This window comes from Portunus trituberculatus, chromosome 18 (genome assembly GCF_017591435.1).
Source record: "Portunus trituberculatus isolate SZX2019 chromosome 18, ASM1759143v1, whole genome shotgun sequence".
Taxonomy (NCBI): domain Eukaryota; kingdom Metazoa; phylum Arthropoda; class Malacostraca; order Decapoda; family Portunidae; genus Portunus; species Portunus trituberculatus.
The window spans coordinates 6,749,093-6,775,034 of NC_059272.1; the positions used below are offsets into that span (position 1 = coordinate 6,749,093).

Here is a 25,942-nt window from a genome sequence, read left to right on the forward strand (position 1 = left end):
TGTTCTCATTTCTCTTCCTACCAAAAGTCTTCCATCCATTTTAGTAAACTGCCATGCACTCCTCCTACCATTTCAAGTTTCCAGATCAGTCTCTGGTGTGGTACCTTATCAAAGGCCTTTTTTAAATCCAGATATATTCCATCAGCCCAACCATCTCTTTCCTGTATTACATCTATCACCCTCGAATAGTAACATATCAGGTTTGTCGTGCATGAACGCCCTTTCCTAAAACCAAATTGACACTCACAAAGTATGTCATTTTCTCCAAGAAGTCTGTCCATCTATTCTTCACCACCCTCTCACACATCTTAGCTACCACACTTGTAAGTGACACTGGTCTATAGTTCAATGGGTCTCTCTTGTTACCTGATTTATAGATTGGGACAATGTTAGCTCTTTTCCAGTCTTGGGGCACTACACCTTCCCTTAATGAGGCATCAATTACTTCACAAACTTTTTCTGCCAATTGCTCCTGCATTCTCTTAAAATCCATCCTGATACCCCATCAGGTCCCACAGCTTTTCTCACTTCTAAACTCCCCATCATGTTCTTGATCTCCTCCACAGTTACTTGAAACTCCTTCATAATCCCTTTCTGTTCCATTACCAGTGGTTTGTCAAAAGCAGTCTCCTTTGTGAATACCTTCCGAAAGCATCCATTCATAGCCTCTGCCATTTCCTGGGATCTTCACTGCATACTCCATTTACTTCTAAACTTTCAATACTTTCTCTATTTTTGATGTTGTTGTTCACATGTCTGTAAAAAGCCTTGGTTGGTCTTTACATTTATCAATTATATCCTTTTCTTGTTTCTTTCTTTCTTCTCTTCTAATCAACACATATTCATTTCTTGCTCTTTTGTAACTTTCCCACTGCTTAATCCGTCTTTTCCTTCTCCACCTCTTCCATGCATCCTCTTTTCTTGTTCTAGCCTTTTCACATCTATCGTTAAACCAGTCCTGCTTTCCAACTTCTCTATGTTGTCTTATTGGTACAAATTTTTCTCACCTTCTTTGTATATTTTTATAAATTCCTTCCACTTTTCATTTGCTCCCTTAGCACTCTTGAATTTCATCAATTTGTCTCTTGAAAGAATTTCTTTAGGTTTCCAAAATCTGTCTTGGCATAATTCCATCTTCCCACTTTATATTCTTCATTTCTTCTAGATTTCTCTTCATCTATCACCTTGAACTCCAAAACTGCATGATCACTCTTTGCTAAAGGGCACTCCACCCTCATCTCCTCAATGACCATTGGCTCTGTACTAAAGACCAAGTCCAGTCTTGACGATGCTCCCTCTCCTCCAAACCTAGTATCTTCTTTGACCCACTGAGTTAACACATTTTCCATTGCCAGTGTCAATAGTGTATTTCCCCATGTTGTCTCTGATCCTTCCATTGACCAGTCCTCCCAACACACCTCTTTACAATTAAAATCTCCCATCATTATAGTTCGTTCACAGCCACCCAACATTTCTTCCAGACATGTTCCTGTATCACTTATCATTTCTTCATATTCCTGTACTGACCATGCATTTGTCTTAGGTGGTACGTACACCACTATGTAGTGCCTCTTTTTCCTTCATTAGTTTCTGCTCTGATCTTTAGCACTTCTGCCTTTCCCATACCTTCTTTCACTTGATCCACCTTTATATCTTTTTTAACCAGCAACATCACTCCTCCTCCCATCTTACCTACTCTATTTCTTTTCCAAACATTATATTTCCCTTCTCCAACCATCATCAGGTCTTCTCCCTCTCTCAGTTTTGTTTCAGTAAGACCCACAATATCTGGGTTCTTGTCCCTCAAGTAATCGTTGAGTTCTAAAATCCCCGATATCACTCCATTTATGTTGGAATACATTACATTTCGCTCATATGTAAGTCTGTGTGTGTGTGTGTGTGTGTGTGTGTGTGTGTGTGTGTGTGTGTGTGTGTGTGTGTGTGTGTGTGTGTGTGTGTGTGTGTGTGTGTGTGTGTGTGTGTATATATATATATATATATATATATATATATATATATATATATATATATATATATATATATATATATATATATATATATATAAACATCTATCTATCTATCTATATATATATATATATATATATATATATATATATATATATATATATATATATATATATATATATATATATATATATATATATATATATATATATATATATATATATATATATATATATATATATATACAGTAAGGTCTCGGTTTACGTCAGAGTTACGTTCCTGAAACATGACGTAAGTCGATTTTGTACGTAACTCGAGTTTCCGTACATTTCAAAGCATATTATGGAGTTTTCAACCAATCATTGTTTATGGTCATTCAGGTAAGTTAAAGGTTATATTGTTATATTATTTACAAGTATGTAGGAATATGAAACACGAGATTGTTTTTGTTGTTGATTAGGGCCACGAACACGAAAGACTGCAGGTTGCAGAGAGGGGTGGACGCCTGAGGCTGCCAGAAGGGTGGGCAGGTCGAATGTTGTGACGCCCAGGGTGGACAGCTGGGAGCATACTGCAGTGCGGTGGGAGAAGAAGCGTGGGCAACGGGGCAGGAAATGCAATAGGGATCAACAGACAGGCGCAGACGGTGCAAGTGAGCTGCGAGTGTCATGTGGCCCAGGCGAAGGCTCCAGAGTTGTTATTGATGTGATGGATGCGCGAGCCCTCAAGGTCGTCAACCTCCCCATTGTCATGGTAACGAGCTTCCCATTTTCTTCTTCCCTCCCTCACACACAGCGGCTGCCTCCCTTCTCATGTCTTTTAATTATGTCCTCTTTTTTCTTGTAGCGTAATGGTTTTCCTTTTCTTAGCATCACTGCTGTGACTAAGAAGTTTTCTCTTTGTTGCCATTGAGCAAGATACTAAGAACTTGAGTTAGTAAACGCAGAAGTAGGATAACACTCTTGCCAGGGGCGACAGTGTGGTGGAAGTGAGGCAGGGTGTTATTGTATTCAAACGTGTGGCGGGCAACCACCAACAATAACAATAAATCCCGCACTTTACGATTTATAAATTTTCAATTTTGTTAATCTTAAATTGCCTTATAGTGGACTGACGTAACTACGAGTTTGACGTAACTTGAGACCGACGTAACCCGGGACTTTACTGTATATATATATATACAGTGCTTAATCCAATTTTGCGAGTTCAAATTTTGCGATACGCCAACTTTGTGACCAAGGACCAAAAATTGCCATTTTAAAAATTTCCCCATCTTGCTTTCTCCCAGTATTGCAAGTGGTGGCGGGAGAGAGAGCATTCCCGCAAATTATATATTACTGTATTATATAGGCAATATTTTATTAATTTATTTATATTTATCATATTATACTATATTATTATCATATTTATATTATATTTATCATAGTTTGGTGGCTTTTGGCTAGTTTTCATAAAAATATGGCGGTAATTCAATGAAGCTCATCTGGCAACACTGCCCCACTCCCTCCTGCCTTCCATTTGTTTACGTACACCTCCAAGAAATTCTCTCTGCAAATTTGGAGGAATCCTTGTGCTCGACTTTGTGCGACATGGTGCCACCAACCAAGAAAAACATTACGCTAACTTTGGAGCAGAAGATGAAGATAATTGAGATGAAAAGAGATGGGAAAAGGAACTGTGATATTTCCAGTTTGGTGTGGGAGAATCAACTGTGAGAATGGTGTTTAAAAAGTGAGAAAATTGAAAAAGCTGTAAAAACCTATGGTGGACAGATTTTTTATTCTCGTAGCCATTGTACAATCACTGATCATTCATATGGAAAGATACCTGGCTCAATATATATGTGATATAAATATGGGCAAAACATTAGGAAAATATTGAAAAATTAGGCAACCATTGGCGAGGGGTCCACCATATTCAATTTTTCCCATAGAAAAAATACTTCCAACTTTGCGATTTGCGACTCACAATGTCGCCCCACTTCTCGCTAAATTGGAGTAAGCACTGTATACTGTGTATATATATATATATATATATATATATATATATATATATATATATATATATATATATATATATATATATATATATATATATATATATATATATATATATATATATATATATATATATATATATATATATATATATATATATATATATATATATATATATATATATATATATATATATATATATATATATATATATATATATATATATATATATATATATATATATATATATATATATATATATATATATATATATATATATATATATATATATATATATATATATATATATATATATATATATATATATATATATATATATATATATATATATATATATATATATATATATATATATATATATATATATATATATATATATATATATATATATATATATATATATATATATATATATATATATATATATATATATATATATATATATATATATATATATATATATATATATATATATATATATATATATATATATATATATATATATATATATATATATATATATATATATATATATATATATATATATATATATATATATATATATATATATATATATATATATATATATATATATATATATATATATATATATATATATATATATATATATATATATATATATATATATATATATATATATATATATATATATATATATATATATATATATATATATATATATATATATATATATATATATATATATATATATATATATATATATATATATATATATATATATATATATATATATATATATATATATATATATATATATATATATATATATATATATATATATATATATATATATATATATATATATATATATATATATATATATATATATATATATATATATATATATATATATATATATATATATATATATATATATATATATATATATATATATATATATATATATATATATATATATATATATATATATATATATATATATATATATATATATATATATATATATATATATATATATATATATATATATATATATATATATATATATATATATATATATATATATATATATATATATATATATATATATATATATATATATATATATATATATATATATATATATATATATATATATATATATATATATATATATATATATATATATATATATATATATATATATATATATATATATATATATATATATATATATATATATATATATATATATATATATATATATATATATATATATATATATATATATATATATATATATATATATATATATATATATATATATATATATATATATATATATATATATATATATATATATATATATATATATATATATATATATATATATATATATATATATATATTATAATTAAAATCAAGATTTAAAGGCCTTGGAAAAAAAAAAAATCTTTGGGACCTTATTCTTCATATGCATGGAAAACTTTTGTAAGAACAATGCAAAAAAGTTTGCCCTTAAATTATGCTTTTTTGATTTAATACATAAAAGAAAACACGGTTGCACGGCCGATACCTAAGTGAACAACAGAAGATGAAACGTTTCTAATGATGCATTTTGTATTTTGCAGTGAGTTTTCCTGCTGGATTTTTGTACTTTCATGTATTTTTGCCATTAATAGATAGTATGTTGTTTTTTTAAGATGCCAGAGTATGTAGATAGGTCATTACACATAACCCAAAGTTCAACTTTGGTCAATGTCTAATTGAATAGAATGTTTTACTGGCATTTTGCCTTGGTCTTCCCACCACACTTGTGTTTTCCTAGTCACTGTCCTGCTTGCCATTATATTCAGACAGTGCCATTCTTTTTCTGAAGCAACCTTCCCACTAACCATAGCCATGTGTTGCCACTGCTAATACCATTACAACCTGCCTTGATACTTATACACATTCCTTTCCCATGTAAATACAAATTATTAAAAAAGGATCATTCTCATAAGCAGTCATTTAACTAACTACTAGATATCTAAAATTATAATTTCACTAACCTCAAAGTCTATTCTATGAAGATTGTGAATTAAGAGCAGCAACATGTTAGTGTTGTAAAATTCATGTGCCAGTTGTGCCAGGACGATATCTTGTGGCTCTGAGTCAGTGGTGCCATAAAGCATTGTTTTGATCTGTGTTAAACTCTTGCTGGTGTCCTCTTGTGCCTGGAAAAAAAATGCTGTATGAAAACCTGAGCCATTCATTTCAAAGATACTGCTGAAATGATTTGAGGATTTAATGAGTAGTTATGGTAAGACTTCAATCAAAGACATTTTACCTAGTTTGTTGGTGAGTTGAGGGTAGAGGAATGAAGGAAGTTGCATTTTCTATGATGGACCCCCACTCCTCATCTCATATTCCAGTATTATGGGACTATTTCATTTTGTCTCTGCAGTCAGAGAGTGAGCCTTCTACTCTATTCTTATCATGTGAAGGAAGTGGTGTGATACATAGAGAATCACACATCTGTAGCTGTAATGAGTGTCATATCCATTGTAAATGCTAATATAAATAATACAAAGCTGATACCATAGGTAAAGGAGAGTAATTAGTCAGAGGAGGAACAGAATGGATTCAGGAAGAACATTGGAAGCTTACAGAAGTTTGCTAGTTATCATAGACATTTTCAACTTACCAGAAAGTAAAAAAAAAAATAGTATCCTAGTTTAACAAAAAAAAAGGCTAAGATGACAAAATTATCATAACTAACAACCCACAAATAGGAAGCTAAATGAGATGATTATATTATCCCAGATGGTGAGGATATATTGGATAATAAGCAAATACATTATTAGTGGAGAATACATATACTACATGGTTAAAGAGAATATAAGAAAATAAATTCAATAATGGACAATATAATATCTATACAGGAACAGGAAAGGTGACAGAGGCATATCAAAATTATAGCCCACTTGTCAATTGTGGCCCAGTATCCAGTTTAAATTGTCCTGGAGGATAAAAATAATGCTGACATATATTCGATAATTAATTGTTACATGAGGTAAGAGCAGAGAGAGAGAGAGAGAGAGAGAGAGAGAGAGAGAGAGAGAGAGAGAGAGAAAACAGTAGCATTATTTTCTATTTTCCATCTTTCCTTTTTGTTACACAATATAATGGCAGCATATTAGTGTGGATGCTGGCCTGTTGCTAAGTTTAGTAAATAATGTTAACCACTGCTTTTAAAATAACACAGGAGTTGGGTTTTCTATGAATGTGTTTCACATAAACTATATAAATGAAATGCCTTTTTATTGCTCAAGAACAGAAAAGAAGTCCAAGAGAGTTGGATATTTGTCAATAACATGTTTTCAAATTTCCTACTTCAAATTTCCATATTTGTTCCATTAATGCTTATGTAGTGTTCAGATTAATGTCAAAGGGCAGCTAAGGGCATAGGCTTTACAATGAAACTTCATTCAGTAATGTGAGTGTATTAGTAGACAAGATACAGAGGTTTAAGTGAGGTGTTTTTGTATGAATATGCTCATGCATGAGACCAGGCACAGCAAAACATGCCAGCAGTTTAAGGATTAAAGCCATGTCTACCTGCCATTACACTTTCAGTGTTCACCTACTACCTAGACATAAAAAACACCTGTCTAGCTGTTCTTTTTATGGACTTTAGGGGAAAATTCAGTTGATTTGGTTGAAAATTCTTGAAATATAATATTTGGCATCTGATATCATCATTCCCATCCCGAGCTATGGGAAGTGTTTGCAGGTGCAAGATAAGTTTCTTACCTGACTATGGTAGTTTAAAGGGCCAGACCTTTAAATACCTGAGCTTGTGCCACGCCTCCTTTATCTCTTAGGCTTTGATTTTCTAGCATCTTTTTTTTTTTTATTTATTTATTTTTATTTATCTCCAGATGAAGTAGTATGATAGTTTAGAGGAGCCTGTGACTTGGAGGGAAACCCAGCAGCGCACGTTAACCCCACAGTGCGAACTTCGTCAACTTGTTGCACCTCTTTTTGGTCTCCTAAATTTGACAATGCCATGTGTAAGTGCTCAAAGAAAGATGAAGAGTGAAATAAGTTGCCAGAGTGCCTTGAGAAGGTGGAGGACTGAGGAGACATGTGAATCAGCTGCTTTGTCTTCCTCCAAATCAATCCCCACATAAATACATGTCTGTAGCAAAACTACTGACACAGCCTATTACCACAAGAGGAGAGAGAGGCAGGCCTACCAAACAAGTGATGATGGTTTGCTGGTAGTGATATCATTGGAAAGGTTACAAAAATTGGTCAATCTTATGAAGTGTGAGTGTGGAAACATTTACCTCAGAAATAACGAGTAGTAACTTCAAAATAGGTTCTACCTGGCCACAATGAGGTGGGTTGGCTATGGCAGTAATACCTATAGAATATGTTATTTTCATAATTGATATAGATATATCCATTATAAGTTTCAAAGTCATATTAATATACTTTAAAGTAATATCAATATGATAAAAATAGGACCAGGAGCTAAAAGCCTACCAGACAAAGGAGAATTCACCTTGTGTAGGTACTTTTATATGCTATCCATGGCCTCATACTATCAAAATAACCACTACAACCTTTAAGAAGATGTCAAAGGATTATGTGAATAAATATTTGTATTTGGTGCATGTTGGAGTTAGTTATACGGGTGTACTAAGAATGTTAACAGAAAAATGCGTTTTCCCAAACTTTTTCTTTTTGTGCATATATTGTTGAATAACTTTTTCAGTAATAGACTCAACTTAAAAATTCTTGCAGCAAAATTATCATCAACTTCATCTTTACAAACATGACCTTAGCCATGATCAAATTCCCACAATTAAATTCAAGGTAGACTTTTAAACTCAAAATAATGAATAAAAAAATTATTATTTTGTAGTGTAATGAAATTGTTATAACTTAGTTTATGTGTACGCCGATAGTCACATTACCTCTGATCAAGATGATATTGCCATACTACTATTAGTTATGATTTTATTTTGTGATTTTGAAAATCTTTTTTTGTTAGCAAAAAAATATTTTTGCACAAAAAACTACCAGAAGTATCTATATCATATTTACGGTATAAAAACAATACATATTAATACACACCGTGTCTGAATATTATTCAATTAGATGAAAAAATAAGGATAGGAGAGCCAAAAAAAATGATACTGTATCACAAGAACCAAATTTCCCCTTAAAAAAAGCCATCAGTCAGGGTTCCTCACACAACCTGGTAGCATGGTTTGCCAACTTCCTCACAGAATGGTGGCAGGCTATCCACTATCAGGGGTCTGCCTCCACTTCCCAACAGCTACCATGTGGGATCCTTCAAGGCACCAACACAGATCCACTGTGACTCCTCATCATGAATGATGCTTTCATCCCCTCCTTCCTCCTAATCAATGAAGTATGTGGATGACTGCACCATAGGCATCCAAGTCAGTAACAAAAATTTAGACTATTTACCATTGCAGACAACTCTGGCACAGGTGCAGGCATGAACTGAGGAAAACAGGATGACCATTAACTACAGAATGACTAAGGTGATGCATGTCTGTAGCTTTCCAGCTTTCAGTCCAGGTGGCCCAGTAGGCTAAGCTGCTTAGTGAAGATAAAACCCTAATATCTAATTACAGGCCTGTCAGCTTACCTTCAATTGTGGGTAAATTAATGGAATCAATAATAGCAAAAACATTAGGGAACACCTGGACAAACACGGCTTGATAAATCAAACACAACATGGATTTACGAAGGGAAAGTCGTGTCTTACAAACTTGTTGAGTTTTTATAGTAAGGTTTATGAGGCGGCAGATAAGGGTGATAATCATGACATTCTATACTTGGATTTCAGTAAAGCCTTTGACAAGGTACCTCACCAGATGCTCTTCAAAAAGATTAGAGCACACAGTACAGAGGGTAGAATAATAGGCTGGATTAAAGCGTGGTTAGATGACAGGCGACAGAGGGTAGTAATTAATGGATCTAATTTCAAATGGGGGGGAAATAGTTAGTGGGGTGCCACAGGGCTCAGTTTTAGGGTCATTATTATTTCTAATACATATTAATGGCTTGGATAAGGGAATTAACAATGACATTAGTAAATTTGCAGACAACACAAAGATAGGTAGATTAATTAGGTCCGATTCGGATGCCATGGTCTTGCAGGCAGACTTGGATAGGATGAAAGAATGGACAGATCGATGGCAAATGCAGTTCAATATCAACAAGTGCAGGGTACTGAGCATAGGTAGAGATAATCCAAGCAATAAGTACATGATAGATAACAAGGCACTAGGAAGTTCCAAGTATGAGAAAGATTTAGGAGTTATAGTTAGCTCTGATCTCGGTACAAGGAAGCAATGTACTGAGGCCAGGAATAAAGCAAATAGAGTATTGGGATTAATTTTTAAAAGTGTTAAAAGCAGAGGTCAAGAAGTAATGCTAAAATTATACTTGGCACTGGTCAGGCCACATCTTGACTATGCAGTACAATTCTGGTCCCTACATTACAGGAAGGATATAGCTCTGTTGGAGTTAGTGCAAAGGACTAAAGATACAGGGAATGAGAGATATTCCCTATGAAGTGAGACTGAAAAAACTCAATCTGCATTCCTTAGAGATGTAGGTTAACCCTTTCAGTGCTCTGGACCACAATCGTGGCTTTGAGGGAAATGCCTCCTGTCCACGATCGTGGTCCCATATTTGACGAGTCACAGAATTAAACTGCGCCTCCTGGCTGCTGCTAGTTGCCAGATGACATTCTCCCACCCTCCCTCAACTCATGGGATGCACCATCAGTTGTGTGGTAAGAAAAATATAGTCACAATGGCATCCACACAGTAGAGTATCAGATGCCCCCTGTTTCACAATTATTATTATTTTACGACGTCGTTAGTGGCTATTTGTGCATTTATTTACAGAAATAACAAGAGTAATGATCTAATCTTGTTGTTAGAGAGCAGATATGCCAGATATTATTAGTTTATTGATAATATATTGCGTATTTCGTATATTACCATATATGGGCATGCGTATCCTCGCTCATGATAGTATGTGCATCAAGAAAACATTCTGAAAACGTATTTTATATTATTTGTGTGGACATAATGTATGCACAGGTGTGAAAAATAATTACCCTAGCACATTCTGAAGCAGTTCTGAGCAACTGCAGTTCAAATCAGGTGGAAAATTCTGTGTAATTTAATGAGAACACCTGCACAAGTTGTGCAGAAAATAACCACCTGCTACGATGGCAATACTCAACAGCGCACAACGTACCACCAGAAAGCTAACTTCCCATCATTACTGCAACACTTTCCAGGATGAGTAGAGACCTAAATTTTTTACAGTAGATGTGTAACACTCTACTATGCATGAGAATATTGATTTTTTCCATTTTTGCAAACCTCAATTTTTTGGCCGAATTTGCATCTTACAGACATGACCCAAAAACCTATTTGTGCCCTGAAAGGGTTAAGAGGAGAACTGATAGAAGTTTTTACAGTGTATAAGGGTTTTAACAAAGGGGACATGAACAAAGTTCTCAGGATCAGTAGCGGAGACAACCAGAAATAATGGGTTTAAACTTGAAAAATTCAGGTTTAGGAAAGAAATGTGAAGAAACTTGTTTTCAAACAGTGATTGATGAGTGGAATGGTCTCAGTGGTCATGCAGTTAGGGCTGAGTCAATAGGGAGCTTTAAAAGAAGATTAGATAAGTTCATGGATGGGGATAATAGATGGAATTAGGTAGCTTTAAACATACAGGGACTGCCACGTGTAAGCCTGGTGGCCTCTTGCAGCTTCCCTCTTTTTTATGTTCTTAAGTTCTTTATGTCACTGTGGATAATAAGCGTATCTGGAAGCAGCATTTCTCCACTGCAGTCATGTCTGTTTCCTAGAAGCCATACATTCCACACAGACTTATTTTGCCAGCAGAGGAGTTAAGAGGGATATTCGGTGGATTTGGTGGAAAATTTTTGAAAAATATAATATTTGGCATCTGACATCATCACTCTCATCCTGAGCTGTGGCAAGTGTTTGCCAGGTGCAAGACGTGTTTCTCACCTGGTTATGACGGTTTAAAAGGCTGGACTTCTAAATGTCTGAGCTCCTGCCATGCCCCCTTTATCTCTTAGCCTTTGATTTTCTTGCATTTTATTTTTTTTTTTTTTTACTGGTTTTTTAATTTGTCTTCTGATGAAGCAGTACGATAGTTTGAAGGATCCTGTGACTTGAAGGGGAACACAGCAGTGTTGTCACGTTCACACCCCCAGCCCCCCAAACCACACAGTGCTCTATAAATTTGTTGCGTGTTTCTTTTTGTCTCCTAAAATTGACAAAGCCACATGTAAGCACTAAAAGAAAGGTATAGAGTGAAATAAGTCACCAAAGAGCCTTGAAAAGGTAGAGGACTGAGGAGACATGTGAATCAGCTGCTTCATCTTCCTCCCATCTCCACATGTCTGGAGCAAGCTACTGACACAGCCTATTACCACAAGAGGAGAGGCAGGCCTACCAAACAAGTGATGATGGTTCTCTGCTAGTGATATCACTGGAAAGGTTACAAAAATTGGTCAGTCTTATAAAGTGTGAGTGTGGAAACATTTACCTCAGAAATAATGAGTAGTAACTTCAAAATAGATAAATAAAATAAAATAAAGTATTTTACGGGTATTAATGGACCAACCCACTTCATTGTGGCCAGGTAGAACGCATTTTGAAATTATTACTCATTATTTCTGAGGTAACTGTTTGTACATGATAAGATTGACCAATTTTTGTAACCTTTCCAATGATATCACTATCAGAGAACCATCATTACTTGTTTGGTAGGCCTCTTGTGGTAAAAGGTTGTGTCAGTAGCTTGCTCCAGACATGTATTTATGTGGGGATTGATTTGGAGGAAGACAAAGTCCCCCTCCACCTTTTCAAGGCTCTCTGGCAACCTATTTCACTCTTCACCTTTCTTTGAGCACTTACACGTGGCACTGTCAAATTTAGGAGGGTGTTACGGCCCGCCCGTAACATGCATTACAAAAATGTTGAAGAGCCTTCTTGTAGGTTTTTTGGATGCCTAGATGACCTGACAATCCATCATGAGCTAGTTCTATAATGGCTGGTCTTACAGACAAGGGGATGACAACTTGATGTGTTTCTGACCAGGTGTCTAGTTGTTTCAGTTCAGGAGGTCTGTAGGCACGCATCAGGACTCCTTCCTGATAGTAAAGACAAGGCAATAAATATCAAGGTTCTGCATGATACAGGTGCTGCCCAATCCATCTTAGGGGAAGATGTCATCCCTAACATCAAACAGGCTTTCACTGGGGAGAAGGTGATCCTTACAGGTCTCGAATCACAGCTCTCCTATCCCTTGGCTAATATTAGCTTACAGTGCCCATTCATTTCAGGAGAGGTTGAGATAGCCATTAAACCTGGTGAACTGCCAGTACCGGGGGTACATCTTGTACTGGGTAATGATCTTGCGGGTAACTTGGCTGTTCCAAACTTAATTGTTCTTGATTCTCCCTTAACAGAAAGTCCCACTAAGACCCTGGACGAAACATCCCCCTCACTTCTTCCCAGTGTGTGCAGTCACCAGGTCTCAGTCCAAGTCCCCTGCCCTTTCACCACCTCCTCCACCAATGATTGCCTCTACTGACAACTTGTACAATAACATCATTTCAAAGGAGAATTTGATTAATGCTCAGGAACAGGATCTCACTTTGGCTAAGATCAGACATGTTGCCAGTGAGACAAAGGATATGTCTAAATTGCCTTGTTTTTATTATCAGGAAGGAGTCCTGATGCGTGCCTACAGACCTCCTGAACTGAAACAACTAGACACCTGGTCAGAAACACATCAAGTTGTCATCCCTTGTCTGTAAGACCAGCCATTATAGAACTAGCTCATGATGGATTGTCAGGTCATCTAGGCATCCAAAAAACCTACAAGAAGGCTCTTCAACATTTTTTTGGCCAGGAATGAAAAAGGATGTGTCACACTATGTAAAAACATGTCACATATGTCAAGTTGTGGGTAAGCCTAACGAACGCCTTGTGCCAGCTCCTCTGACGCCTATTCCAGTTCAGACGGAGCCCTTCGAAAAGATCATTCTAGACTGCGTAGGGCCCTTACCCAAAACCAAACGAGGGAATCAGTATTTGTTAACCCTCATGGATCCCACTACCAGGTACCCTGAAGCATTCCCTCTTAAGAACATCACATCAAAGACCATTGTAAAACATCTAATACATTTTTCACCTCGGTAGGAATTCCAAAACAAATTCAGTCTGACAAGGGTAGCAATTTCACTAGCCATTTTTTCCAACAGATAGTGAATGAGCTAAACATCGACCATGTTACCTCCTCGGCTTACCACCCCAATCCCAAGGCTGTCTGGAGCGGTTTCACCAAACATTAAAATCCATGATGAAGAAGTATTGCTTGGAGCATCAAGGAGACTGGGATGAAAGTATTTCTTTCCTTCTCTTCGCTTTAAGAGAATCTCCTCAAGATTCTTTAGGTTACTCCCTTTTGAATTACTCTATGGTAGACAGATCAGGGGCCTCTCAAAATATTAAAGGATCAATGGTTTACTCAAAATACTCCTTCAAGCCCCAGTGTGTCTGACTACATCAGTAACCTTAAGAATAAAATCAGTGAAGTCAGATCTTTTGCTAAATCAAACTTCCTCAAATCTCAAACTAAAATGCAACAGAATTCTCTTCCCAAATCTGTCATGAGAAGTTTCAAACCAGGAGACAAGGTTTTACTTTTTCTCCCCACTCCAGGCAATGCTCTTCACAGTAAGTTCATGGGACCTTATGTTGTGGCTCAAAAACTAAGTCCATTAAATTATGTGGTCCACACTCCTGACCGTCGTAAGGATTCCCAACTAGTTCATATTAATCTAATGAAACCTTACCACTCCAGAGAACCAGAGGACGACTTGTCTCGCACTGTACCTGTATGTCTGGTAGGGAAGGAGTCTGGTCCTGTGCCCCCCGAGGAAGAGTCCGACATCGAATTCCTCTTCTTGTCACCTAAAGGACGCCCCTCAAACAGCCAAATCATGTCCAACCTTGATGAGGTGTTTCTTTCCTTAACACCTTCACAACAGTCTGATCTTAAGAAGTTATTGCTAGACTTTTCTGAAATCACAGGTGACCTTCCAGGAGTTTGTAATACTATCCAACATGACATAACATTAATATCTAATGACATCAAGCCTATAAGACAACCAGCCTATCGCATTTCACCCATTAAAAGAGACTTGATGAAAAAAGAGGTAGACTATCTGCTCTGTCATCACCTTGCAGAACCTAGTATATCTCCTGGGCTTCTCCTGCCTGTTAACATCTAAGCCAGATGGTAGTAGTCGATTTTGCACCAACTACAGGAAATTAAATAAAGTGACGGTGCCAGACTCCTACCCATTGCCCTTGATAGAGGACCTTATAGATAGTATAGGAGTAGCCAAATTTGTAACCACTATAGACTTACTTAAAGGTTACTACCAGATTCCCCTCTCGGACGAGGCCCAAATAATATCCGCCTTCATCACCCCCCTTCGGACTATACCAATACACAGTGATGCCCTTTGGCTTGTCTAATGCTCCCGCCACCTTCCAGAGGGCTATAAATTACATCACTCAGGACTTGAAGGGAACATCTGCATATCTGGACGACCTGGTGGTGACTGCAGACGACTGGGCGACACATCTGACCCGTCTTCAGAGGCTGATGGGTCGGTTGCAGGAAGCCGGGCTTACAATCAACCTGGCCAAGTCCACCTTCGGGAAGTCTACGGTGGTCTACCTGGGACATGTGGTGGGGAACGGCAAGGTTCACCCCAAGAGAGCTAACGTGGAGGCCATCCTTGGCTTCCTGTTCCTACCACCAGGAAAGCTCTCATGAGGTTCTTGGGGATGGCTGGTTTTTACAGACGCTTCTGTAAGAACTTCTCCACCCTGGCCGCCCCCCTGACGGACCTTATCAGCACTTCCGTCCCCTTCCACTGGACCCCGACCTGTGACCAAGCCTTCCAACACCTCAAGGCGTTTCTCCTCGGAACCCGTGGTCTGGACACCGGATCACTCCGCCCTTCCATCTACAAGTGACCATATCAAGGGGGTGGACAACATCATCGCCGACGCCTTATCAAGATCTCCTGTCTCACCTCCTTCATGAGCCCATTACGGAGGTCTTAGGGGGGAGGAAATGTTACGGCCCGCCCGTAACATGCATTACTACCATCACCTCCTCCGCTTGTTACCTCGTTCGCCACCTCTCCGCCTCCCCTTCCATGTCACCGTCTCGTGAACCCTCCACGTCACCGTTTCATGAAGCCCCGCTACTGTCCCGAAGTTGGATTCGCGCGGCCCCTTTCGACTCAACCGAAAGTGTTGAGCCAGCTCTTGGCTTTCTGGATTGGCAGTTGAGATCCAAGCCTCAACCAGTGAACACAACGCCTCTTGGGTCTACCGTGGGATCAACCATCACCCAGCATTTCACCACTGCGACACCGCATAAGTATCACTTCCCCTCGTCCGTGTTTTCCACATTGCCTCTACATAGGATTAGGATTATTGTTAGGTATTAAGTTGGGTTCTTTATTGTTGTATTTATTACTGTGTTATATGTATATGTGTATGTCATTTTCCTGTGTTTCATGTTATATATCTGTGTTTCATGTTTCTTGTTATATATGAGTCAATTTCATTATGGGTTATTACAATAGCTTTTTAAAGTGACCCCCTTTTGCATTTCCTCACCAGTTGAACCTGCAGTGTTTTTTTTTAATTGTTATTGTTCACCAGCTCTCCGATGCCAATCTTACCAGTTTAACCGGTGAACGTAACAAGGGGAAAAAAAGTGATAAATTGATAGAGAAAACACTGTGCAAACTGGCAAACACTTCCCACAGCTCGGGATGAGAGTGACAATGTCAGATGCCAAATATCATATTTTCAAGAATTTTCAACTAAATCAACCAAATTTTCCCCTTAAGGGTGGAGTACCTTAGATTCATCCTCTCCAAACTCAAGTATGCCTCTCATCATGGCCCTCACTGGATCTAGGTAAATTGCTCAAACAGCTTCAAAATGGTACTTAGCAGCTAGTCTTCCAAGGCTTCCTCTCTGTTGAATTACCACATGGTGGTTGGGCTACTCTCTGTACGTGTAACTCTCCATTTCTTCCCATAGCAACCATATTCATTGTCATTAGCCTTGCCTTATGGTCTTGCCTTAATTGTTAATACTTGGCACTGGATTGTATATTGCTGATATTGTAAATTTACTGAATCAAACAATAATAAAACACCATAAAATTTAAATTGCTTTCATCAAACAACAATTGACTTATGATACTACTGATAATTTTCCTGATTGTTATATATTCATTCTTTTTATGTTTGCTTTTTTTTTTTTACATTTCAGTAATTTTAGAAATCTCAAGCCCTAGAAATGGATCTAACTTTTGTTGAGAGCAAAAAGGAAAGAAGAAATTATGTTTGGATAGATATCTATATATGTTCAATTAACAATAATAATATAATTGGATAGTGTTTGGATAGTGAATAATACAAATGTACCTGTTCCTAATTTAACTATTCAGTTGACTATGATAAAACTATTTTTGAATCTTACTTTTTGGATATTTCTTTTTACTTTCAATATTTCTCATTAAACTACTATTTCTGAGCAGTCTGCCTTTCAAGCAATTGTTTCAATAAAGTTACTTTTGCACAATTGATCTTGAGCAATTTATCGGGTACCACCCTCATCTTTCACCCACACTAAACAGAAATAGCTGAAGTGTGCAGGATCATCCTTGGTCCAGCCCATACAAGCTATAAGGACACCTTAATCACATGGAGTTTGCCCATACTGTTCACCAATCACTGTGAAGCTGAGCAAAAGTTTGAGAGATGCCTGCTGCATCATACACACATCTACATCATGTCACTGCTTGGAGTGCCTTACCCAGTCCATGTCATATGTATCCAAAAACTGATAATGCCCTCAAAGATGCTACACACAGACTAATAATACCTTAGCACAGCTCATACCATGGTGTATGCCCTTAACAGTTAGCCTTTTGGTAGATTAACCTTTGTTCTACTGTTAAATTCTTTCCCTCAAATCCATTATGTATTTTCAATGTAACAACTCCTATATCAATTAACAATTTGTAATCATAGTTATTAATATTATTATTATAAATATCATTACTATTACTATCATTATTACATACAACTTTGGACTGAAAATGAAAATAGAGAAAGTAGGAAAGAAAAAACTTGACTAAATTCTCTTAAAGTACAAATAATCAAATGTATTACATATAGTCTCACTGAGGGTTTAATGATGACAAATAATATACAGTACTAAACTAATCTCACCTTTTCAGCCTTCTTATCAGACCGTTCAAGAGCTGTAAGAGCATCCTTCAAGGCTTTAGAAACCTCCTGAGGGCTCTTTGGGCTCTTGCGAAAGAGGGACATCTTAGCGGTCTTGCACTGCCTTACAACACCATTACCTAGAAACAGCAAACACATTAATCTTAAAAACTCCCACAGTAAACCTATTACATAAAATATTATTCTTAGGCTGAATTTCTACTTCTGCATTAAATTATAAGTTCTTGTGATTTACAACACACCAGGTGTTGTGTCACCTGACTAATTTTCAATTGCTAATCCTGCCATCTCAACAATGTGGTTTCAAGATACTACATATACTATTTCCCTTATCTATAGATGAAAACACTAGATTTTCTAATCCAAATAACAACCAGTGCCTTACTTTATGTACTGATTTAAACTGGCTGCCTAAATCCACAAACATCATGTGACTATGCTAAAACCAAAATATACTGACCCATAGGCAGTGGCCCATCATGCTACCACATCACCAACCAAAATATTCACCTTATCCCAGTTCTTTTACCATAGTATTATGAACAAATGGTGCTCTAAGGATATTCTAATTTTTTTCATTGAATAGTAAGAGATATAAATAAGTGTCAAATACAAAAAAAGACCTTCAGGTATTTCATATAGATGTATGCTGCTGTGATATATCAGGTCAGGCAACATTGCCACTCAACCCAAGGTGGGGATTTCTCATAGGCAAAGGGTGGTGAGTCAGGTCGCCATGCAAGTGCAAACTGACTTATTTCTCATCTGGTTGCTTAGATGGAAGATAGCCCAGACACTTCCCTATTCTACATCGTCTTGCATAGTCAGATCAAGGATCTGCAGGATTAATAAATACTTATGAAAAGAGAAAGCAAATCAAGGATTACTTCTACCTACAAATTAAGCAAGGAAAAGAACTGCAGAAGCAGCAGAAATGTCTGAAACCACAGTTAAAATTTTCTATTTGTTCCAGGGCAAGCAAGACAAGTGACACAACACCACAATGCTATCAGCCAGTATTCATTTTGCCCAAAAAAAGAGCTGCTCTGTTGTCTCATCCTGTGTTTCTTTTCACATTCATTATATTTAGTAGAAAATTACCAATCTCATTTTCACTTACATAAGCAGCATCATTACTTAATTTAATTTACTTATGACAATCATTTACAGAAATCTGTGTATCTCTTGTGACTTTTCTCTCATGTTTTTAGCAGTCATGCATTAAGTTTAATATAGAAGAACAGTTATTCCGTTTCCTTTGCAGTAATGAGAGGGATAGCAATGTCACACATAATATATATATATATATATATATATATATATATATATATATATATATATATATATATATATATATACACAACATATACAATATATAATAAGTCATATTTACCAGTAATTCACTTAGAATGACACCAGTCAGGACGAATTTGCCTGAATGACCATACACCATGTATTGCATGAACCAAAACAACACATGATCGCCAATCTGTGATCTTAATCTTCACTGCTTTCTTTACAGTGTGATACTGTTACTCCTTGAGGTAAGACGTACTTCCATACAATTAAAACTGCATGTATCTTTCAACATTCTTATCTTGCATACTTGCAAAAAAAATATGACAAAAAGAGAAATATGACAATTTTTAGCTCTGTAGTCTCCCAGACTCTCAGTCAATGGCAATGCCATATGCCATGTACATGTTTATATCTCACATCAAGATTGGTACACAGGCTATTAGCAATTATTAAAGTTTTAAAATACAAAAATATTGGAATTGATAATGACCTAAATGCATAAGAGAGTCTTCATGTCAAGTGAAATCCTTCACTTCATATTGAGCTTAAATCCACTAATTATTATTATTTTTTCTTTTCATTTTAATGTCTGTCATAACTGGGAGCATCTTATGAGGCCATGCATCTTATGAGCCATCAAATATGGTAAATCAAAACTGCACTTTCTTTAAACAAAAAAAGAGGTAAGTAAAGGTAAGTAAAGAGTGTGCAAATGATGAAAGAGCTATCGCAGTGCATGAAATCCATGGAAAGCAGGTATATACTAGCTCAACTGAGGTTGATCCGATGTGCCGACCCACCAACTAGCGGCAACATCCCCGAGCACGACTCATTTGTCAAAATTAAAAATGGACCGAATCATAGCTCATATCTCAAAAAACTTGCATCTTAAAATACACTAAAAACTTTTTTTTTGTAAATTTGACCTCCTGAAATGGGGGCGTGTCTTATATGCCCGTGTGTCCTACACATCGTCAAATACAGTAACTACTTCCACAATATTCCCCTTCTCTTCCTCTTGTTCTTTTTTCAACACCTTCTTCCCGTTTTGTTTTGCTTATTCCCTTTCCCGTCCCCACATTAGCGTCTAGCTTTTCCTCTAGTCCTTGTAATGCCACTTCATAGTTCTCACATTTCCCCTTAAGGGTACTGTTTTCTCTTTATATTTCATTCAGTGTTTTCTTCATGTCATTGTTCATTTTAACAGTATTTACTAGCTTGTCACATTTTTCTATTATTATTATTATTATTAGTAGTAGTAGTAGTAGTAGTAGTAGTAGTAGTAGTAGTAGTAGTAGTAGTAGTAGTAGTAGTAGTAGTAGTGTAGTGGTGTGTGTGTGTATTTACCTAGTTGTATTTACCTAGTTGTAGTTTTACAGGGCCTGGGCTTTATGCTCATGTGGTCCCGTCTCCATATCTACACTTATCCAATTTTTCTTTAAAACTATGTACACTCTTTGCTGATACCACTTCCTCACTCAAACTGTTCCAAGTCTCAACACATCTTTGGAAACTAAATTTTTAACATCTCTCAGACATCGTCCCTTCCTTAGTTTCTTACTATGCGATCTTGTGCTTCTAAAGTCATATTCTTCTCTCAGGATCAGTTTCTCATTATCCACTTCATCCATTCCGTTAATCAATTTATAAACTTGTATCAGATCCCTCTCTCTTCTCTGCTCCAAGGTTGGTAGATCCATTGTCTTTAGTCTCTCCTCATATGCCATCCCTTTAAATTCTGGAACCATTCTTGTAGCCATTTTTGTAGTCTCTCTAATTTTCTTATGTGTTTCTTTTTATGGGGAGTCCACACAACTCCTGCATATTCCAATCTAGGTCTTATTTTAGTACTTATCAATTTCTTCATCATTTCCTTGTCCATATAGTGAAATGCTACTCCAATATTCCTTAGCAAATTATACGTCTCTCTGAAAATTCTATCAATATGGCTAACCGGTTGATTATTTTCTTCCATTGTCACTCCCAAGTCCTTTTCCTTTTTTACTTTTTCTAGTTCTACTCCATCTCCCACTGGTCATCTTTCACTTTTTCCCATTTCCATGACATGGCTTTTGTCCACATTGAATTCCATCTCCCATTTTTTGCTCCATTTCCAGATCTTGTTTAAGTCTTCCTGTAGTATTTCACAATCCTCTTTTTGTTTAATGACTCTGCACAGTTTCGCATCGTCCGCAAACAGATTTATGTAGCTGTTCACTCCCTCTGGCATGTCATTTATATATACGAGAAAAAGTATTGGTGCCAATACTGACCCTGTGGCACTCAGCTGTCTACTGTTCTCCACTTGGACTTCATATCTTTAACTATCGTCCTTATTTCTCTCCCCCTTAAGTAATTCTTCATCCATCTCAATGTGCTTCCTTTTAAGCCACCCTTCTCCTCTAACTTCCATAGTAATCTTTCATGTGGCACTTTATCAAAAGCCTTTTTTAGATCTAAATAAATACAGTCAACCCATCCTCTCTCTCTTGTACTTTATCAACTATTCTAGAGTAGAAACTCAATAAATTTGTCACACATGACCGACCTTTTCTAAAACCAAATTGGCTATTTGATAATATTTTGTTGTCTTCAAGAAACTCGATCCATTGCTTCTTTATTACTTTTCACACATCTTGCATATTACACTAGTTAGTGATACCGGCCTGTAATTTAAAGGTTCTTCCTTCCTTCCGCTCTTATATATGGGAACCACCTCAGCTCTTTTCCACTCCACTGGCACTGTTCCATTTTCTATTGAGCATTTTATGATGTTGTATATTGGACTTGCTAGTTCTTCCTACATTCTTTCAGTATTCTGCCTGAGACTTCATCCGGTCCCATTGCCTTTTCCTCATCCAATTCCGTCATCAACTTTTTATTTCAAGCTTGGTTACTTTAATCTCTTTCATATAGACAGTCTCTATTACCCTGTGGTCTTTCAAATTTGGATTCCTTAGTAAAGACCTCATGAAATTTACTATTTAACAGTTCTGCCATACTTTTGGGTCTTCCACCATTCCGTTTTCTCCTTTTAACCTTTCTATTGTTTCTTTTTGTCTTATTTTTCCATTTATGAATCTGTAGAACAATTTTGGTTGTTCCTTACATTTTTCAACAATGTCCTTTTCATAGTTCTTTTCTTCTTCCTTTCTCACCTTAGCATATTCATTTCTTGCTGTTTTGAAGTTTTCCTTATTTTCTGGATTTCTGTTTCTTCTCCACCTTTTCCATGCTCCATCTCGTTTCTCCTTTGCCCTAGCACATCTTGCATTAAACCAATCTTTCTTTCCTTCTTCTTTAGGTCTATATTTCGGAACATATTCCCTGACCCCAGTTTTGTATATTTCCAAAAATAAGTTATATTTCTCTTGAACCGTTAATGAGTTTTCCATCTCCTCCCAGTTTATGTTTTTAAAATAGTTCTTGAGATTCTCAATATCAGCCTTTCTGTAATTTAATCGGTCTCCTTTGTATGATTCATCTCTATCTTCCTTTCCTTCTTCTATATCCATCTCTAATATTACATGGTCACTCTTTCCCAATGGGCACTTGTATCTTATATCATCGTTAATTGGTATATCCCTTGTAAAAACTAAGTCTAATCTTGCCGGCTCATCGTTTCCTCTGAATCTTGTGTTTTCCTTTACTCTTTGGACCATCAAATTATCTATCATTAGGTTCAGGAATCTATCTCCCAGGCATCTTCCCCCATACCACTTTCATAATTTTCCCAGTCTACCTCCTTACAGTTGAAATCTCCTACCAATATCACTTTTCTCCTTTCCTTAATGATTCTTGTAAGACTCCTTATTGTGTCATCTATCATGTCTCTATATTCTTGGTTAGTCCATGAGTTTGTTTTGGTGGCACATATGTTCCAATGATTGTTAACTCCTTTTTGTTAATATGCATCTTAACATACAGTATTTCTGATTTTCCTTCCCCAAACTCCACTTGATTTACCACTATCTCCTTCCTTAACATCATCATGACTCCTCCTCCTCCTTTACCCACTCTGTCTCTCCTCCATATATTATACCTTTTATCTATGTCTATTTTATTGCCTCATTTAACTTTGTTTCCACCAGGCATACAATATCTGGTTCTTCTTTCTTTATGTAATCTCTTAATTCTAATTTACTAGATAAAATCCCATCTATGTTTGTATACATCATTTTTAATCTCTTGTTCTTATCATTTTTAGTTAAACTTGCTCCATTCTTTTCTCTTCTTTCTCTTTTATATACCATTTCCTTATCCTGTCTCCTATAATTCTCCAAAAATGCCTTCTTCTCCTCCTCTGACCTTTCATTATTTTTCTCTTGCTTCTGCCACCAGTTCATTGTGTCTCTTCCTTTCCTCCTCGTTTCTATTTTTCTTTATATATATATATATATCTTTGCAACCTTCTGTTTCTCTGAGTTTCGTTTTCTATATAGTACTTCTTCTGCTGCTGCTTGTGATTTTAGTAATATCTTAATTGGTCTCACTGTTCCTTCTTGATATGGTCCATTCTATGGATTTCTTCTACTTCCTCTTCTAAGTTCTGTCTATCCTCGTCATTCAGATGTTTTAGTAGGTCTTTTACTGATTTCATTTCGTCTTTTCCTTCTTGGTCTATATTTAACATTTTTTCTTTCAGTCCAAAAATAATTACACTCTGTGTGTGTGTGTGTGTGTGTGTGTGTGTGTGTGTGTGTGTGTGAGAGAGAGAGAGAGAGAGAGAGAGAGAGAGAGAGAGAGAGAGAGAGAGAGAGAGAGAGAGAGAGAGAGAGAGAGAGAGAGAGAGAGAGAGAGAGAGAGAGAGAGAGAGAGAGAGAGAGAGAGAGAGAGAGAGAGAGAGAGAGAGAGAGAGAGAGAGAGAGAGAGAGAGAGAGAGAGAGAGAGAGAGAGAGAGAGAGAGAGAGAGAGAGAGAGAGAGAGAGAGAGAGAGCACTCCATACAAGCTTTTATGTACATACATACATATAAATGTATTTATCTGCATAGGCTAAATACATACACACATTCATATATGCATACAAACGTACATGGACAAGCAAGTAAATACACTAAGGAAGGGAAATGCATTACAATGATCACCAGAAATAAATTGTTGGGAGAGGTGGGTCGCAAGTCTATCAAATTAATTTGTAGGGGATCGCAACCAAAAATAAGTTTGAGAACCCCTACTCTGGAATGTTATTCAGTTCTATATCCATAGTACTACTTTTGTCCATTGCCTCACTCACTTTATCTACTCATTCAGGGTCAGCATATTTCACATATGTGCACTTCTCATATGTGTAGCTGCAGTTTGTACATGCAAGGCAAAATAATAAAGTGGATGGGCACTACAGGTGAAGTGTATCCAATTTTGGTATCCCAGACACTGAATTGTGTTTTTCGTGTATGTGTTACGGCTGGACACGCCACAGTGACCTGGGTTGGAGTCATGGTCGATGTGGTTTATGTTCTGTTGGTCCGCCACTTCATGTCTGATCACTATTTTGTGTCTATATATCATTTATTTCAGTACGCACCAACATCTCACTAGTCACAACATATTCTATAGTGGTTTATGGGCTTTAAACATAAGGTATATGGTCACACAATAAAAAGTAAAGTGGTTTTAGAAGGAACAGGAGGAAGGACACCACATCCACACAAACACACATTCCACTAAAAGTAAGATCACCTATACCATTAAGCAGCATTAACAATTTCAAAATCACATGGTGTTATTCCCAGTTAGGTTAAGTTAATATCCCTGAAGGGGTCCATGTTAAATTAATATCACTGGGGTTGTCCATAGGGGCACAGCTCTCCCCTTCTGTTAGGTTAGTATCCCTGATGGGATTGTCAAGACTGCCTCTCCCTGATCATATAACCTAACATACAATTCTTAGGTGAAAACACCATTTTTTTTTTTTTTTCACTTGAACAAGTTTTCCTATGGTAAATGTATATTACATTATCTGTAACCTTAATTCTAAGTATTAACCTAAGAAGAGCCTGAAGTTATCTCCATTTTCCCCATCTAGTTTTATTTCATTGCTTTATCAAGTTTCAGAAGTTGACATATATATAGGTAATATGGTATTCTGCAATCTTAATCCCATTTTAATATATAGGTCTTAGCCTGGGGAGAATATCCTAGGGTTATCTATATTATACGAAATAACTCTTCCAGGCGTGATTACAAATAAATTATTAAACTGAATACATGCAAACAATTGCTCGTTAGTGT

At 36.0% G+C, this 25,942-nt stretch overlaps 1 protein-coding gene across 6 annotated transcripts in view; it reads right to left on the minus strand.

The window, feature by feature from the left end:
- The window catches only part of LOC123505627 (protein Mo25-like), a 91,041-nt gene that overhangs the window by 64,669 nt on the left and 430 nt on the right, over positions 1-25,942 (minus strand). For 4 of the 6 annotated variants that reach the window (XM_045257175.1, XM_045257170.1, XM_045257171.1 and 1 more), the window contains exons 2-3: positions 18,394-18,530; positions 6,017-6,181 (exon numbers count right to left, since the gene is read on the minus strand). In XM_045257175.1, coding sequence (XP_045113110.1) covers positions 6,017-6,181; positions 18,394-18,495 — 267 coding nt within the window. In that variant the 5' untranslated portion in view covers positions 18,496-18,530. Of the gene's footprint in view, positions 1-6,016; positions 6,182-6,294; positions 6,489-18,393; positions 18,533-25,942 lie in introns of those variants that run through there. The other 2 variants (XM_045257173.1, XM_045257174.1) reach the window with 2 other exon arrangements.